We start from the raw sequence: 20017 nt of genomic DNA on the forward strand, positions 1-20017 counted from the left end.
GTTTTCACTTCGCGAAGTTTTGAAGTTGAACTGTCCCACTGGTTTTGCCACAGATTTTCGACTTTCACTTTAATAAATGATTTTAAATCATTAAGAACTACATCTCTCACTTCACTCGCGGTTTCACTGTCCCTGGCTTGTTGGGCTGTCCGATCCGCCGCTTCATTTCCTTGGAGGCCAATGTGTGAAGGAACCCATAGGAATTGTACAATATGGTTGTTGTTTTGAATGGTAGCTAGTTCTTTTTTAATTAGGAGAGCAATTGGATGCTTCGTGTAAAGTTGGTTAATGGTATGGATGGAACTGAGGGAATCGGTAATTATAAGAGCATTGGATATATTACTGGAGTTAATATGAACGAGAGATTGATAGATGGCGTATAGCTCGCCAGTATGTATACAGCTTAAGGATGGTAGTTTATACTCAAGTGTACTATTTGGAGTAATGACAGCTGCCCCAACTCCAGTAGATGTTTTAGAAGCGTCTGTATATATATGATAGGACTTAGAAAATTTTGTTAGTTTGTTGATGAAAGTATTTTTTATTAAGGAGTGTGGAGTATCGTTCTTTCTAAAGATATTTAAGGATGTATCGGATTGAGGAATGCTTAATGTCCAAGGAGGAGGAATTTCTATGAAGTTGGAATAGGTATTTGGTATCGGAATTTGTAAAGTCCTAAGGGTTTGTCTAACTCTTTCGTAGAATGGCGGTTTCATGTTCCTATTTTCAGTATATAGGTTTTTAAAACGATCAGTGAATATGTTATTTCTAGATGGATTGTTTGGATTAGAATTAGCAGCAAATGCGTATGTGAGAGTTAAGTGCATCCTTCTATGTTCAAGTGATGGCTCTCCAGTTTCTGCTCGTAAACTTTCTATTGGGCTGGTCCGAAATGCTCCTGTAACTATTCTTAATGCCGTATTTTGGATTACGTCAAGTTGGTGTAATAAGGATTCTTTCGCAGATGCATATACTATGGAACCGTAATCTATTTTAGATCTAATTAGGGTTTTATAAATATGGATTAGGCAGTTATAGTCAGCTCCATAGTTTTTATTAGAGAGAGTTTTCATAAGATTAATTCCATTTTGGCATGTTTTTTTTATTTGTAGAATGTGTTTTTTCCATGTGAGTTTCGTATCAAAAATCATCCCTAAAAACCTAATGTCATCGGCATAATTCAGGATTTGGTTACATAGTTTTAGTTGCGGTTTATTCGGATCACGTTTCTTTGAAAATAACAAACACTTCGATTTGCTGAGTGAAAACTGAAATCCTGTTTTCTTCGACCAGTTTTCGAGTTCATGAAGTGAGGTTTGTAAGTGACGCTGTACTGATGAGATGTTTTTTCCTGAAGATACTAATACCAGATCATCCGCATATAATCTGCCATGAACTAAGCTGGAGTTTGATGCTATAATATTATTAATGGCAATTAAAAATAACGTTGCGCTTATTACAGACCCCTGAGGGGTGCCATTTGCTTGAAGTCTTATTGAAGATGTGCAGTGATTGACTCTTACTTGAAAATTGCGTTGTTTAAGGAAATTTGAAATGAAATTAATGATATTACCTCTAATATTCCAAGTGTGTAATGATCTGATAATATCGTAACGCCATGCTGTGTCAAATGCTTTTGTAATGTCTATGAATACTGCAATAGTTTCCTGTTTGTTTGCGAAAGATTCAAGAATTTCAGATTCTAAATCAATGAGGTTATCAGTAGTAGTTCGATTTTGTCGAAATCCACTTTGCTCGTTAACCAGGAGGTGATTTTCTTCTAATATCCATAGCAATCTTTTATTAACTATTTTTTCCATGACTTTGCATATTACATTGGTGAGAGAGATGGGTCTATATGAGGAAATTTTAGTTCGTGCATTGTTAGGTTTGAGAATAGGTATAATTATTGAATCACTCCAGGAGGTTGGAAAGACATTATTTAACCATATTCGATTGAAAATTTTTAGAAGAGTACACTTTGCATTGTCTGGCAGTTTTTCCAAAAATACTAAAGGTATATTATCGGGTCCAGGAGCAGAGTTTTTTGTAGTATTAAGGGCAAAGTTAAGTTCATCTAAGGTTAAAGGGATATTGAAGGAACTGTTATCTCTATCTTCACAATCGAGCTGTTGTTTTTCTGTGATGATTTTGTGTTGTATAAACTCTTCGGAATAGTTGCTATTGCTGGAGTTTTTTTCGAAGTATGTAGCAAAAGCATCAGCTATTTCATTAGGTTTTGTTATTATATTAGTATTATGAGTAATAAAAGGCACTTGGTAAAATTTGTTTTTTTCTGATATTTTACGAATATTGGCCCAGACTGTAGATAAAGGTGTTGTACTGTTTATATTTGAGACAAATTTCCTCCAGTTGGTTTTTCGAGCATTTTTTGTTATATATCGAGCATGTGCTCTCTGTTTTTTGTATTCAGTTAGGTTAGTTGTGTTACTATGTTTTTTCATTCTACTAAAAGATGCTTTATATTGCTTGATTGCATTTTGACATTCCGTATTCCACCATGGTAGAGGTCTGTGTTTCCTTAATATTTTAGTTTTTCCTATATGTGTTTCTGCCGCGTATGTAATAATATTCGTAAAAATGTTGAGAGTTTCATTTATATCAGTGTTTTCAAAACTAGATTCTTGTGATTCTATGCCTGTTTCTATGGCATCAGCGTACTTGTACCAATTAGCGTTTTTCAAATTCCATTTTCGGACTGGTTGGTATTCAGAGATATTGTCATCAGAAAATACAGACATTTTTATTGGGTAATGGTCGCTCCCATACAAAAAGGGTAGGGGATCCCAATTAAGAGCAGTTGAAAGAGTTGGGTCACAAATCGATAGATCGATTGCCGATGTTGTACCAGTATGTACATTAAATCTGGTTGGTCTTCCATCATTGAGAATGTTTAAATTTTCTTCAGTTAACAAGTCTTCGATTAGTCTGCCTTTGATATTAAAATTTGTTGAGCCCCACATTGGGTTGTGACTATTGAAATCTCCTACTATTAATCTGGGCATAGGTATTTGTGAAATGAGTGCTTTTAAGTCGGTTAAGGTGATAAGTGTGTTTGGGGGAGTATAGATGCAACATATATTAATGCATTGGGAAGCTTTAACTGAGACGGCTACAGCTTCGATGTCTGTTTTTAGTGGAATCGTTTGTGCTTCAAGAGTATTTTTAACATAAATGGCCACTCCACCACTTGCTTTTTCCTGGTTGTTTCTATTTTTAAAAATGTTGAAAATTTTTTAAATGTGTGGCAATATTGGTCTTTGAAATTCGTTTCTTGGAGACAAATGATGGCGGGGGTAATATCATTAATTAAAAGTTTTAGCATTTCATAATGGGTATAAAACCCATTTATATTCCATTGTAATAAATTGAATGTTATAGTTATAATTATTGAATGTTCAGCTCCTGGGATAATTCAGTCGATGTATCCGTGTCAGGTTCTTCATCCTCGTAGTTGTCTTTTGTGAGCTGTCTCGTAATTTTTTTGTTAAGCTTTGTACATTTCAATTTTAATGAGCGTTCGGATGTATATGAATGAATTTTGGTTATGAGTTTTTTAAATTCTAGAATGTCTACTGTATATTTATTTATAACGCTGATAACATCTTTTGTTCCATGAGCGTTTTCAAATAAATCAACTGTTTCCTCAAAAGTTAATATTTGCTTTTCGGAATTGAATAATTCTTTAATTGGTTGCATTAGCGTTTCTAATGGTATTGTTGATATTTTTGTTTTTATTCTTTTTTGTCTCTGAGTTGGCTTTGAAAATACATCGTCACTAGCTGATGTCTCAATCGGGGGTGATATTGCTTCAGATACAGTTCGTTTGGAGGATGATTTAGATGTATTTTCTTCGTTGGATACGCTAAATTCTTTTGGTGCTGGATTCTCTTTATTTTCATTAACCGAGCAAGAATTATTGCTTAGACTGGAAGATGAAGGCTGGTTAGTTATGACTATGTGAGGTGAGGGGGCTGATGAGGTGGATATATTTGGTTTGGATATCACTGGCCTTGTATTATCTGTAGTTGATGTATCAAGAGGTGTTAGGTTGGTTGTAGATAATATTTTTGTTAGTGGCGTTGAATTATTTGATATGTTTGTAGAGGTGCATGTTGTTGAAGGTGTAATAGCAGTCGTTTCTGTTGAAGTTACTGTACTAGGTTCGTTTCTGTTTGAAAGTGTAGCAGTTGGGACAGCTGTTTCTGAGTGATTTACATTTACTGAGCAACTACTGGAAATGTGGCCATGTTGTTTGCAAATGAAATATAAGTTGTCTAATGTCAAAAAAATTCGATTTGTAGTATCTTCATGAGTTATTAAAATGGTATCGGGAATTGGACCTGTGGGTGGAGATACGTAAATATGTCGACGGAAACTGAGTACATGTTTGTATTCAGGATTGTTGGTTCCTATTCGCAAAAATGACATTGATGAAGTTGGTTTTAGCCCTAAGAGCAGTAGTTCGTTTTCTATTACCTTATGCGGGATAGTGGGAGAAACATTGGATATTAGGAGTCTTTCACTTGGAGTAATTAGTCTACGGACTTGAATTTGTGTATTGTTTACAGTGATGAAATCTCTACTGTTTGAAAAAAATTCATCTAGGACTTGTTTGGTTGAGAAATAGATACAGATACGATTGTTGGTGATTCTTGATGAAAAAATAATGTGTTTTGGACTAACTAAAGCTCCTACCGCTAACAAGTCTTCTTCTAATTTAACATCATTGAGAGAATTAAAAACTACTGCTTGTAGCTTGGATGGATAGATTGTTTCTTTTTGTCTACTAGCTGCAGCAGAGTAAGATAAAGGTTTTTGTGATGTGGATTGCGATAATGATTCATCGCTATTATTAGTGACGTCGAATTCCATTTCTCAACACCATTTGATTTTCCTAAGTACGGACCTGTTCCGCTTCGGGTTTTGGTAATTGTCTTTAAAGACAAAAAATTGGTGTCGATCAATGACTGGTGTTGTTTATTGACGGTTTTATAAAATTCTTTGGTTATGAAATACTTATTAATAGAAAAATATGTACCTACTCACAGAAAATGTTTTTCTATACACACTTAACTAACACTATTATACTTGATGTTAACGTAGTGTAAGAATACTATGATTGGTTTTTGTAAGTTAAATTTACTATTTGTCAGGATCGATCAAAAAACATGTGTGCTTATTCGATATCAGTGCCGGACTCCTTTAAACGCTTTTATTTAGTTCAATAGTTTGCGTCAAATTTTTAGACGTTAATTTGAGTGCCTTTTCTCCAATGCAAATGAATGAAAATTTGCAGACATATGCATTCGCGGGAACAATACACGAATAATCAATAAAATTTTTTTTTATGTTTATTAATTGTTTAAATAAAAAAAAACGGTTTTCATCGAAAATGCTTAAATTCTCTTGTTTTTTACAATGTAAAAACTTGAAACTTTTACGAATTGTAGTTAATGATATGAACTATACATAATTTCACTTTTTACGTTAATTGTTTACGTTATGCTTCATAAATAAACGATAAAGTTTCAATATTTTTGCCGATTCCGACTACTTCTCATGTTAGTACATCATATGTTTTATACATATTTTAAGAAACATGACGATACATTTTAATGTTTGAAAAGTGTAAGACTAAAAATAAAAAATATGAAAAATTTTTTTAGAAACGCTTTTTTAGTTTTTATTATTTATTTTGCTCAACAGGCCATGTAGGCCCTGGGCGTGAAAAACAAAATTACATTTTTTTTTACTATACATATCTAAAATATACAATTTTTTTTAGTTACGAGTAAATAAAATTAAAAATATTATAAAAAAATCAACTAAAAAGCAAAAAATTTAAAAAATTGAAAAATCTTTGTGCAAACACATTTGTTAAAGAAAAGCGTGGGGCGAAAACCGTTTATTCGATGAAGACGCGCCACACTTTTCTTTGACGAATGTGTTAGATTTTTACGATTTTTTTTATTTTTTGCTTTTTAGTAGATTTTTTTTATAATATTTTTAATTTTAGTCGCTCGTAACTAAAGAAAAGCGTTCCTTAAAAAATGTTTTTTCATATTTTTTTTATTTGAGGTTAGGTTCAGGTTTGGGGGTCTAAAATTTTTTTGATCTTTTTTGGGATATAGGTACCTTCTTGAAGGAAAATAAGACACATAATGATTTTAAAATTAAATCACGAGTCACAACGGTTAAAGAAAGTACCGAAAAATGATTTCTCGATATTTTGGCCGTGATGTCCGACCTATAAAAATAAATCTGAAAAGAACTCATGGAGAGAAGGACGCCAAATAAATAATATGTATATTTTTTTTTGCATTTTGTTTGGCCTAATAGTTTTTAAAAAAATATTAAAAATTAAAAAAAAAATTGATTTTCGCGCCAAAAATTTTGGGTAAACTATGGGGGGAAATGTTATAGGCAATAAAAAATCTTACAAAATGAAAGAAAAATTAATTTTATTCAAAATGAACTCTCATGTGTAACCCATTCTACATTTGAAAGAAAAAAATAAGTTTTACCATGACCATAACCGAAGATACCTCAAAACACATGAAAAAACACGTACTAATTTTTTGGGTGGTTATGGGTGGGGCTAGGGTAAAAAAAACTTTTTTGGTCGGTCGAATAATTTTTGATGTATAACAGCATCGTATTTTTATTTATTTTTATTTTTTTTATATCACTGGGGGGATTTTTAATATCTCAACCAGCTAGACCCTTTCATGTCAGTCGAAGCGGTTCTTTAAAATTCGGAGGTTCTGCAATTTTTATCGTCAGTGAATGGACTAACAGTCGATCTTGCTTATGTGTACAATTTGGAACCAAGTAAAGTTCGTGTTAAGTTGATATAATTATTTATAAATTTGATTATATAATTAAATAGTGCAAAGATTTATCAGTACAACAAAAATTTTATTTTTTATTTACACAAATAGACCCGCATCAACCGCTAAGAGTTATTAGCGTGGGGACATAACAAACAGTAAGATACATATTATTACATAAAAATATTTTTTCTACGAGCGTGCAAAAATGTCAACTTTCGCGCACGGGTTTTAGTTTAGAAAGTTTTACTTTTCCGCATTACTTCGCACTACTTTTCCGCATTACTTTTCCGCACTGAATTTAGATATTTTAATACGGCCTTAAAATAATTACATTACATGCAATAAACTAATATGCTTCTTTTCATGAGCATTTTTCAGTGCGTCACAAATGATAGAAAAAAAGTTAAGTTCGTGATAATATGCATTTTAGTGACATGACATTTTAGTTAAACCTAACAGTTGTCAAATTTTATTTGCAATTTGGCATAAAAACAAATCAATTGTGTTTATTGCATTTATAAAATGGTATTTTCTTTGATTTGTATAGTCTTTTAAATTGTTCAGATTATATTCGTAGATAATATTATATAATTTGCAAATTATTTTATTTTCGATTATAGCGCCATTTATTGACAACTAGAATAAATGTTATAAATGTCACCGAAGAAATATAATCACGGACGTGCGTTTTTTTCGGTCACATATAATTTAATGCGTTAGAACGAAATCAAAAAACTGTGACGCACTGAAAGATCCTTATGAGAAAAAGCATATTTACATATTATTCACTAATTTATTTCAAATGTATCTTATTGTGTTCATGTTTTAATGAAATTAACACGACAATTCGATGAAATAAAATTATTTTGACATAATATTCGAAAGTCAAGTCAGTAGACAATAACAGTGGTTTTGAATCGTCGTCATGGAAACCAAGATCGTCGTCATGCTAACCAATTATGCTGAAAGCACCTGAAAGTTTGGTTTTGACAACCTTGTCAAAGAATTAATGTGTGTATGTATTTTCATATTTATTAAATGAATTGATTAACACTTGGTCATTTTTTAAACGCTCGTAGAAAAAATATTGTTCCTAACTCTTGCAGAAAGTCTCTTTTCCGCACTCGACTGCTTGCCGAACTGCCGCTTCGCGTCGTTCGGCAAACTGCAGTAGCGTGCGGAAAAGTACGACTTAATGCACTTGTTAGGAAAATAACTATTACAGTCTGGTATAAAGTTTAGTCATTTTAAGGTACCTTAGTAAGGATTTTAAGTTTTAAGTCAGTACACTTTTTACATTGTGACTAAGAACACACGTGATCCTTTCGTTCTGGTACACTGAACACTCGATAATCATATGTTTTACTGTCAGTTGCGTGTTACACTTGGTACACATCGGAGCAGCCTCCTTGTTGAAGATATGCTTGTGTGTCAGTAACGTATGTCCTATTCGGAGTCGGTTGATGATGACTTGGTCTTTTCTGTTAATTGGTAACATGAGTTTAGTTCCTATTTGACTTAGGCATTCTTTTAGTTTGTTGTTAGTCTGATCCCAAGTAGTTTGCCACGTTCTGTGAACGTGGCCTTTGATGTTTACTTTGTGATCAATCCAAGGTATTTGATTTATGATAGCAATACTTTGGTCAGTTATTGCGTTGCTTGCTAGAGAGTCCACTTCCTCATTGCCACTTATTCCCATATGGGAAGGTACCCAGATGAAGGAAATGTCTTTTTGCTGAGCTTGTAGGTAAGATAATTCTTCTTTGATTTTGAGAAGTATAGCGTGAGTTGTATACAGCTGTTTTATCCCAAGTAATGCGCTCATTGAATCGGTGATCATCACAAATTTCCTTCCTTCAACAGAAACACATTGTTTCATTGCCTGGTGAATTGCCGTAAGTTCTCCAGTATATATACAACAATTTGTTGGGATTCGTACTGTAGACTTGATGTTTTCGCAGATATAGGCTGCAGCATGTCCTTTATCACATTTGGAAGCATCAGTGATTTGATGGGTTGTTGGGTGTTTGGATATTAAATTTTTAAAAGCTTGCTGGATAAGGAAAGGACGTGAGGAATGTTTAGAGAGATCTTTTAGAGACGTATCTATTTTTGGAGATTTGATCATCCAGGGAGGAAAATTTACATGAATAGGCATAGTAAGACTGAACTGTTTTCATTTAAGACCAATACGTTTTGTTCGCTCAGGGAGTGGTAGCATATTTCTTGCAATGTTTCTATAAGGATTTATTAAGGATAATATATTTGTTCTGCAGAATATTGTTGAGTAGGTTACGTTGCTTTTGTTTGCTGGAATTCTGGCAACGTAATTTAGTGACAGTAGTTGCCTTCGTTGGCTTAAAGAGAGTTCATTAGCCAGAACTTGTAAGCTACTGACTAGACTAGTTCTTGTGGCACCTAAAACTAATCTCAAGCACGTATTTTGAATGTAGTTAAGTTTTTTTAAAGATGTTTTGTTAGCAGTATCGTAGCATAAACTAACAGTCGTAGTCTAATTTACTTCGTATTAATGATCTACATACACCCAAATTATATGGAATCATCTGATATTTCTTACTATTTCGTGCGAATTTAAAAAAACGAACACACGAAATCAAACATTATTTATTTTAAAGCAATTTAATAACAAATACATAACAATGAAATAAAACAATAAAGTATTTAACAAACAAATTGAAAGTAGTTGTTTTAAAATCAATAGCATACAAAATTTCAATGTAAAATGAATAATGTTTAAATTGTTTTTATTTATCTTTTTTGTATTTTGTGGTAGTCAGTGTTATCACCTCTAGTCCTTATGCAAGCTTCAGTTTGCGTGGGCACGCTCATAATCAACTTATCAACATTTTGTTGTGGTAGGTTGCTCCATCCTTTAAGAGCAGCTTGTACGCCGTGCGGTGTTTTGTGGATTATCCCAGCCAGCTCTAATTGTTCTTTTAAGCATATCTAACAACTACTCTATAGGACTAAGCTCGGGTGAGCAAGCAGGCCACTCCAAACAAGGGATACCTTCTGCTTCAATGATGTCTATAGTCACTCTAATGGTATGTGGAGGTCCATTATCATGAAACAAAATAAAATTTTCTCCTGTCGCACCTCTCCCGAGCCTGACTACATATTATCAACATACCTGTGAGCAGTTAAAGTTGATTGGATGAAAATTAAAGGAGTTTTTTTAAGGATCACAATTCCTCTCCAGAACATTACACTTCCCCTTGTATATTTGTGAACAGATCTAACAGTTTTCGTTCTTGCTTGTCTTCCTCGACCTCTAAGTACATGATTTCGTGGGTCATCTGATTTTACACAAATCCTGACTTTTTTTGAAAATAGCAAATTTTGTCAATTCCCAATGTTCCAGTTTTGGTGGTGAAGACACCAATTTAGGTGATCAATCTTGTGCTGCCTGGATAATTCGGGAACCCATAACTATCTCCTGCTGTATACTTCTTGGTACGAACTCTTCTTCTTATCGTTTCACCTGAAACAGTTACACCTGTAGCTTCCAAAAGCTGCCTTTGAAGCTGCAGGTGAGAAATGGTTGGGTGTCTTCCAGCTGATTGGACAATTAACCGATCGTGGAGAGCCGTTATTACTTTTGGCGACGTTTCCTTGCTTTATTTTTGAGCTTTCCTAGTTCCTGTTACCTAGCATATGTTTTGGAGAGAACGCCCTGTATTACGCCTAGCTCTACAGCTATTTCCCTCTGAGAACATTACTTTCTCCACAAGATCAATAATATTTCCTGGTTGTAAAATCTATAACCCCACATGAGGCATATTTCCGTTTTTGGACGCAAAAGTTAGTTTATTTATTTTGTTCAATTTGCAACTCAAGCAAATAACCTATACCGTACCGAGCTGTACTATCCGATTGTCTTAGGTATTTGTTTATTTTCAATAAAAACCTTTATTCTTCGCAACAATAACAAGTTTTTTCAAAAGAAATAAATATTACTTTGAAATACATGGTGATTTCATATGAGTTTGGGTGTGTGTATATAGATTAAGTAAGGTTGTTGTATCAGCCCCCCAGGAGGTATTTGACAGCATTTTTAGTAGGTTAATTCTGGATTGACAAGAACGTTGTAGATTGGTTACGTGGTTTTCCCATTTTAAGTTACGTTCAAAAGAAGGTCCTAAGATTTTCTTCTGCCTGTTTCAGCATAACTCCGTTAAGTGTTAATTGAATACTAGGATAGTTTTTTCTTTTGCTAAAAATTAAACAACAGAAAATATAAAACCCGTGTTTTGCGACCAGTTTTCAATTGTGAGTAAGGCAGTTTGTAATATATGTGATCCCAGAGTTACATTGTTTGTTTTTAGATAAATGACCAAGTCGTCTGCATATAGGCTAGTAAATACAGGTAGCTTTATTTGATGTATAATTCTGTTTATTGCAATTAGAAAGAGTGTAGAACTTAAAGTAGGTCCTTGTGGAGGGCCATTTTGGAGTACTCGTCTGGAAGATGTGAATGCATTGGCTCTAACTCGAAAAGTTTGTGTTCTAGAAAATATTTAATAAATGACAACATAATGCCCTTGGACATTTCATTCTTGAAGTGTTATTTGCATAAGATATCTCCATGTTGTGTCAAAAGCTTTTCTTATGTCAAAAAATACGGCAATGAGTTTTGGATTGTGCAGAAAAGATTCATGTACTGTTGATTCAAGTGTTTCAAGTGTTATTCGATTGTCTGTTGCGATCTACCCATAAGAAATCCACTTTGTCTGATACTTTATTGTGTTCTAGATGCCATTTAAGATGGTAATTAAGGATTTTTTCTAAAAGTTTGCAGGTACAGCAAGTAAGTGATATTGTATGAGAGGAATTTGGATCGGTTTTTTCTTTATTATATTTAAACCTCCGTTAGTCGCGCGGTATACAATCGTAGACCACTATCCTTTAAGTGATCGCGAATTGCAGAAAACTGCACATACGCCCCCGTCCCGCTTAGTAGCTGTCACTAATACTTCCAACTTACTCTTCAGTTTGTTAAACGCCGCCGATCTGTTTGCATTATTTACCATTATTCAAAGGCACATATGCTGCCTCCTGATGAGAGACTAATAAGTTTCGAAACCGGTAGAGGTGCTTGCAGCACTCTCTGATTGGACTAGAATATGGTTCGGCTGTATTTTCGTTTTGCAACGAAATTGAAAATGGTTATTAATTTTTGATTTACATTTACTCTGTGTGGAGTATGAAGGGAACCATTCTCGTTGGAACTTTACCGCGCTGAGCAGATGGGACGTGAATTGTAAATTGTAGAATTCCCTCATCTTCCTTAGTCTCAGCATCCGTACGGCTTGCAAATTGTAGAAGCCTTGGAGGTGTAACCAGAGAAGGTTCCCATTGTTTTCATTCTGGTGGGATGCAGAATAGCATTATGTTGTTTTGTGTGCCATTAGAGTGAAAACTTAGTCTTTTTGGTAGCAGTTGCCGCTAGGGCATCTATGCCATTTCGTTCGTTGCAATCCGGGACTGCACGCTGGGGTTTGTTTTGGTTAGATCAGGGAGAGCAGCATATGTGTCTTCTGATGAGAGACTAATAAGTTTCGAAACCCGTAGAGGTGCTTGCAGCACTCTCTGATTGGACTAGAATATGGTTCGGCTGTATTTTCGTTTTGCAACGAAATTGAAAATGGTTATTGATTTTTTATTTACATTTACTCTATGTGGAGTATGAAGGGAACCATTCTCGTTGGAACTTTACCGCGCTGAGCAGATGGGACGTGAATTGTAAATTGTAGAATTCCCTCATCTTCCTTAGTCTCAGCATCCGTATGGCTTGCAAATTGTAGAAGCCTCGGAGGTGTAACCAGAGAAGGTTCCCATTGTATTCATTCTGGTGGGATGCAGAATAGCATTATGTTGTTTTGTGTGCCATTAGAGTGAAAAATTAGTCTTTTTGGTAGCAGTTGCCGCTAGGGCGTCTATGCCATTTCGTTCGTTGCAATCCGGGACTGCACGCTGGGGTTTGTTTTGGTTGGATCAGGGAGAGCAGCATATGTGCCTCCTGATGAGAGACTAATAAGTTTCGAAACCGTTAGAGGTGCTTGCAGCACTCTCTGATTGGACTAGAATATGGTTCGGCTGTATTTTCGTTTTGCAACGAAATTGAAAATGGTTATTCATTTTTTATTTACATTTACTCTGTGTGGAGTGTGAAGGGAACCATTCTCGTTGGAACTTTACCGTGCTGAGCAGATGGGACGTGAATTGTAAATTGTAGAATTCCCTCATCTTCCTTAGTCTCAGCATCCGTATGGCTTGCAAATTGTAGAAGCCTCGGATGTGTAACCAGAGAAGGTTCCCATTGTTTTCATTCTGGTGGGATGCAGAATAGCATTATGTTGTTTTGTGTGCCATAAGCCAAGCCGCACACCAAAGCAACATGAAACGAAAAACATGAAACATGAAACGAAAAACATGAAACATGAAACGAAAAACATGTTTCATGAAAAGAAAACACTGCTAAACAAATCTCAAAGTCCGCCTACCAATGAAACGAGTGTGATTCATGCTCATGACACATTTTTATTTTCGGAGAGTTTCATAAATGGCCGGACATATTTTGTTTAGCAGTGGTTTATTTCCATGAAACGTAATTTACGTTTCATGTTTCTTTGATGCGCGGCCTGCCTTAGAGTGAAAACTTAGTCTTTATTAGTGTTTATGTTTATTGTGATAGGGAAATAATCACTATCATATAAATACCCCAATGTGTCCCAATATAATAAAGTTGATAGCGACGGACTGGATAGAGAGAGATCTATAGCTGAAAATGTACCATTGTATGAATTGAACCTAGTAGATTTGCCAGTGTTCAGTGAAACTAAGTGTAAATTGTCGATGAGATTATTTAAGAGATTACCACATTTGTCGGTTTTGTTACTTCCCCAGGTACTGTTGTGACAATTAAAATCGCCTATTATTATTTTTGGGTGTGGAATTTGGTTTAAAACATTGCTTAGCTCAGTTGTGTCTAAATCAATAGGATGAGGTAAGTATACATTGCAGATATTGATTTTCATTTTGTGGGTGACTGACACTGCAACTATTTCGAGGCTTGTTTGCAGTTGTATTTCAGTTGACTCTAGGTCATCCCTTAAGAAAAAAGCTGTTCCGCCGCTTGAGTGATCTGCAACTCGGTTTTTTAGAAAAGGAACATAATTTTTTAATGTCACATTTTGATGCATGAAATGGGTTTCTTCTAGACATATGACTAAAGGAAGATATTTATTTATAAGAAGCTTGATGGATTATATATGAGCAAAAAAACCATTGGGGTTCCACTGTAATATGAACGTATTATTGACCATTTTAACGATTTATTTGAGAACTTCATTCGTAGTCACTTTCGTCAGCAGAAGAAAGACGGCTTAGAAGTAGCTTCTTCTTCAATCTGGTGATATTGTTTTTTAAACTTTTATTTTGTGTTTGAGCATATGTAAAGTTTAGAATTTCTTTTATTTCATCGCTTTCATTTGAATAATTTTTAGCAATAAGTTCAGGATGTTTTGAGTGAAGGGAATTTGACAAAAAATCACATATTTCATGAAAAGAAAGTGTAAAGGAAGAAGTTCTATTTTCAATTTTTTCTTTTTTTATATTACAGGCTCGTTTTTTAATATTGCATTTAATTACAGAGTAATTTCCACATACTAATATGTTTTTCAAATTGGGCTCTGTACCGCCATTCTTTATTATATTACGAATACGTGTGCCAAATATCTCGAAAAAATATTCAAAATTACAGCCGCAATCTTGGAACGCATTTGCGCTACCTGTTGATCGTTACTGTTTCACCTTAAATTTTGACACTAATGGCATTTATGAAATTTTGGCACTTCTGTCATTTTATAGGTGAAAGAGATGAAATGTGAAAGCGGAACAAAAAGTTAATATCAAATGTGGTTACACGGTCTATGGCACGTATAAAATTAAGAATTTTAAATGAGTTATTTTTATTTAAACATTTTTTATAGGAAGTAAGAGATGCGAATCTAGGTCGACCTTCACCCGTCTGTTATCCGGATGAAATATTTTTTATTAAATTTCATAAATAGACAAATACGACTTGCACGGGTTGCCTATCAAAATATTGTCATAGCTGTTTATTTTGAAATAAAATAGACATATTCAGTACAATTCGAAGAATATTCAAAAAAATTCAAGGAAAATTTGAAAAATTAACCTTAGTTTTGAGGTTTTCAAGATAGCTCAAAAAACAATGGGTTTTGAGGTGGGCATGAGAACTCATTATTGGATCATGCGAAATAAAAAAATTCAAAAATATCTTATTACTTTATGAGAAGAGATAACGCTTTCAAGTTTTTTAAGTTTTAACGATTTTTTAGTTTTTGGTATCATTCAGAACTTAAAAACAACAAAGTTTTTTGCAAAAAAATGGGTAAAAATCAACATATTTATTACTGTTAAACAAAAAATAAGTACAAAACAAAAAATATATTGACAGCGTTGCCTCACAAAATGTCTAAAGAATTGTTAACCTTTAAAAAAAGCAGTTTTGAGAAAAACGCGTTTAAAGTTTTGTGAACTTTTATTTTCAATTTCTTTTTTGAAATGAAATGAAATGTGTGTAGACGACGATTCGAGTAAACTGTTTACGCAGGCATAAACCATCAGGACGACGCGCTTAGGAAAATATTCTACCAACGCTTCTCAGTTTACTCTAATGAATCGCCGTCATTTATACTCGTAATACCGAGTATGGTGTGAAAACAAAATAAACATAGACGATTTCTTTTTGATTTAATTTCAGTCTTCTTGCCATCCTCTGACACGTGTTTCTTGGTCGATCCGTTATCAAAGAGGCTTTGCCAGAAAACTGGACTCAATCAAAACCAACGGACTGGTAGGTAAATACATATTAAATATTATACCTGGAGTATGGTTAGAACGACCCCTAACGGGGAAAGATAAAATGAAATGAAATGTGTGTCGACGACGATTCGAGCAAACTATTTAACCAGGCATAAACCATCAGAGCGGCGCTTAGGAAAATATTTTACCAACGCATCTCAGTTTACTCTAATGAACCGCCGCGCGCCGTCGTTTGTACTCGTAATACCGATGGTAGGAGAGCCCGAGCGGGGATTTGTGCAGTTATTCGAGCGCGTCAGATTATCATATGGGGAGAAACCTATATTCTCTAGAAATCTACCATATATTGGCTCTTAACACAGGGAAGTTCGTAAAGGGGGGCTCGAAAAAAAAATCTATCCTTAAAAATACTCGAAATTGTCAGATTAAGATAAGGTAAGTTAAGTACATGCAAAAGAGTGTATATTTCAAAAATCTGACCATTTGGGCGAAATAAGGAAATGGGTGAGTCAAAAATTTCACAAAAAAAAGCGAATATTTCGCGAAATGAACGTCAGATCGAAAAACTAAAAAATAGGTCTTCAATATTTTTCAATAATCTACCGAATGGTACTAAACATGACCGCCCCACGGAGAGGGGTAGGGGGTAAATTTAAAATTTTAATACAAACCCCGCGATATTTCGCAAAATGAACATCAGATCGAAAAACTGCAAAATATACTTTAAAAATGTTTTTGAAAAGTCTATTGAGTGGTACCAAACACGACCCCCCAAGGAGGCGAATGGGGGGTTACTTTAAAATCTTAAATGGAACCCCCAAATTTTTATTGCATATTTGGATTCTTTACGTAAAAATAAGCAACTTTTATTCGAGACATTTTTTCGAATTATGGATAGATTGCGTTATAATTGGAAAAAACCATTGATGGAAAAGGAAAATTAAATTAAAAAAATGAAAATTCCCCACTAAGATGGAAAATTTTATTTAACTTTTTTGGGTTTTAGGACCTAATAATCACAACCCAATAGGTCCCCATAACGCTCGAGTAACTGCAAAATTAGCATACTTTGCTCCCCTACCACGAGTAGTTATAGTGTGAAAACAAAATAAATTTGGTCTGATTTAATTCCAGTCTTCTTGCCATCCTCTGACACGTGTTTCTAGGTCTATCCGTTATCAAAGAGGCTTTGCAAGAAGACTGAATTCAACCAAAGCGAACCGACTGGTAGGTAAATATGTACTAAATATTATACCTGGAGTATGGTTAGAACGACCACTGACGGGGAAGATGAAATGAAATAAAATGTGTGTCGACGACGATTCGACACACATTTTACCCAGGTATAAACAATCAGGGCAAAGCTTAGGAAAATATTCCACCAACGCAACTGTTTACTCTAATGACACACATTTCATTTCATTTCTTCTTTCCCCGTTAGAGGTCGTTCTAACCATACTTTAGGTATAATATTTAGTACATATTTACCTACCAGTCGGTGTGTTTTGATTGAATCCAGTCTTCTTGTAAAGTCTCTTTGATAAAGGGTAGACCTAAAAACACGTGTCAGAGAATGGCAAATAAACTGGAATTAAATCAAAACCAAACCATCTCTTTTTATTTTGTTTTCACACCATACTCGGTACTACGAGTACAAATGACGGCGATTGATTGGATTAAACTGAGATGCGTTGGTATAATAATTTCTTAAGCGTCGGCCCGCTGGTTTATGCCTTGGTAAACAGTTTACTCGATTCGTCGTCGACACACATTTCATTTCATTTCATCTTTCCTTGTTAGAGGTTGTTCTAACCATACTCTTGGTATAATATTTAGAATATATTTACCTACCCGTTGGTTTGTTTTGGTTAAATTTAGTCTTCTTTCAAAGCCTCTTTGATAACGGGTAGACCTAGAAACACATGTCACAGGATGGCAAGAAGACTGGAATTAAATCAAAATGAAACCGTCTATTTTATTTTAATATCTTTTTTGTATGTCAAATAGTAAAGTGATGTTCACCTGAATATGCTTTTGAATCGCGGAGTAATTTGCAAAAGTGAACGGGAAGAGCTGTTGAACGTTTCTCATTACGCTTAAGCGCGCTGGCGTGAACTTGCTACAAAGTGAGTCGAAGGTAGGAATATTCAACACAATATCATCGAGTTTGTTGTTAAAATTTAAATTTAATTATACAGTGCGGTGGAATAAGTGTTGCCCCCCCGTTAACTTGTTTATTTTAAGAATATAAGCAAAACGCTCGGACAGGTCGATTTTTAAACTAACCATAGTATATTATAGCATCAACGTTTCGAACTTTACGCGATCCCTCTTCAGGTGACAGCCATAACTTTGATTTTTTTAAATGGGAAAGTACATCATGTGACACCTCATTTAAAAGCTCTTAAAATACTGATTTTAAAAATGTATAATACTTTAATCCTGTTTGAGAGCGTAGGCGCAAAATTTCGGTCGAATTCTTTCTAAATGCAATAATTTTTTTCGAATCCTTAAAAAACTAATGAATATTTTTGGAAATTTTAAACGCAGAATGAAATATTACAGTATTCTCGATGGTCCAAAGTCCCTGAGAACTACTATAATGTTTATTTTAATAAGTCACAGTGGTGACTTATTAAATATATCATTCAAAAGAAACTTTTTGTTTATTCTAAGGGACTGTCAGCCCTCGGTAATAATCTAATCTTTCATTATGCGTTTAAAATTTTCAAAAATAATTATTAGTTTCCTCAGAATTCGAAAAGAATTAATGCGTTTAAAAAGAGTTCGACCGAAATTTTGCGCGTACGACCTCAAAAAGGATTAAAGTATTATACATTTTTGAAATCAGTATTTCAAAAGCTGTTAAGTGAGGTGTCACATGATGTACCTTACCATTTTAAAAAATCAAAGTTATACCTGTCACCCGAAGAGGGATCGCGTAAAGTTCGAAACGTTGATGCTATAATATACTATGGTTAGTTTAAAAATCGACCTGTTCGAGCGTTTTGCTTATATTCTTAAAATAAACAAGTTAACAGGGGGGGGTTGGGCAACACTTATTCCACCGCACTGTATAATAACATTTAAGATTGTTTAACAATCTTTGTTTTGATATTATATTTTGATTAGTAAACAGATCATTGCAGTCACCTATATTTGCTTACCTGTTTACATTGCTTGCCCGGTAGCCATGAACATTAACACGTAGGCAACACCTAGGCAATTAACACGTTGCTAAACAAAGTTATTTTAAAAATTAAAGTGAAGTGTATAGTTGGAAAATTTTTAAAATTTTTGATTTTTTTATTATTTTAAATAAAAGTAGATAACTTCATGAATAGTCTCAAAAAATTTCAAATTCAGTTGATCAAAATTACCGAAAATACAGTATCATTTTCATCCCTAACTTCAACTCGCTTTGCAGCAGGTTCGCGCCAAGTCCCTTGATCCTTAGGTTTACATCCACAGAGCAAAACGAAAGAAAAAGTTTTGAAACCCTGAACACAAAAATGTAATTATCTCATTGCCCTAATAGAGACACAAAATCATAGTACCTATGTATTTTATTCATGAGAATGCTGTACGCTACATACAGCATTGGTTTTGCTATATCCATTGCTACCCTTACCTGAAGCCGCCATATACGTAGACCCTGTAGATTTAATTTTTTCGATGTACTTGAATTGTTCTTCTGACAATAATTCATCAAAATCAGCTATAATTTCATTAAGAAGACGTAGACATTCAACTCCCTCGTTGTTGCTCTCAAGTTCAACGTAGAACTCCGAAAAATTTGGAATCGTTGCGAACATTATACACACGCAGTCACATTGTTCGTGATACAGTTCCTGTAATTAAATAAACTATATATTTACATGAATTACTTAAACATGAATTACTGATTTTTAATTACAGTAGAACCCCGATTATCCGTGCGCGGATTATCCGGGCTGCGAATTATACGTGCTATGATTTTCCATTATTCATATAATGTTTTTGAGGTTTTAGCGAACGTTATATAAATGTGAGTTGTAGATTATTTATTTAAGAATTTTACTGAGATAGCTGTTGAACGACAGCTGTTGTCAAAATTATGTTGTATATTATTTTTAAATTATTTGCAAAAATAGTGTTTTGTTTTTGGATTTTTTAGTGCCGAGAGAAATAATTTATAAATATTCCAGAGTGATCTCTATACTTGTATATGAACAGTAATTTTAACGGTAGTCGTGGAATTACTATATTGAATAGATGATCTAAAACTATATTGGCTAAGGTGGGGCTGA

General features: G+C 34.2%; 1 protein-coding gene across 10 annotated transcripts in view; it reads right to left on the reverse strand.

Annotated features, from left to right (window-relative positions):
* LOC114330194 (adenylate cyclase type 5) overlaps window positions 1-20017 on the reverse strand; it is a 1795244-nt gene that overhangs the window by 67194 nt on the left and 1708033 nt on the right. For all 10 annotated transcript variants that reach the window (XM_050641848.1, XM_050641851.1, XM_050641852.1 and 7 more), the window contains one exon: window positions 19360-19579. In XM_050641848.1, the coding sequence (XP_050497805.1) occupies window positions 19360-19579 (220 nt within the window). Of the gene's footprint in view, window positions 1-19359; window positions 19580-20017 lie in introns of those variants that run through there.

Source organism: Diabrotica virgifera, chromosome 1 (assembly GCF_917563875.1).
Source record: "Diabrotica virgifera virgifera chromosome 1, PGI_DIABVI_V3a".
NCBI classification, from domain to species: domain Eukaryota; kingdom Metazoa; phylum Arthropoda; class Insecta; order Coleoptera; family Chrysomelidae; genus Diabrotica; species Diabrotica virgifera.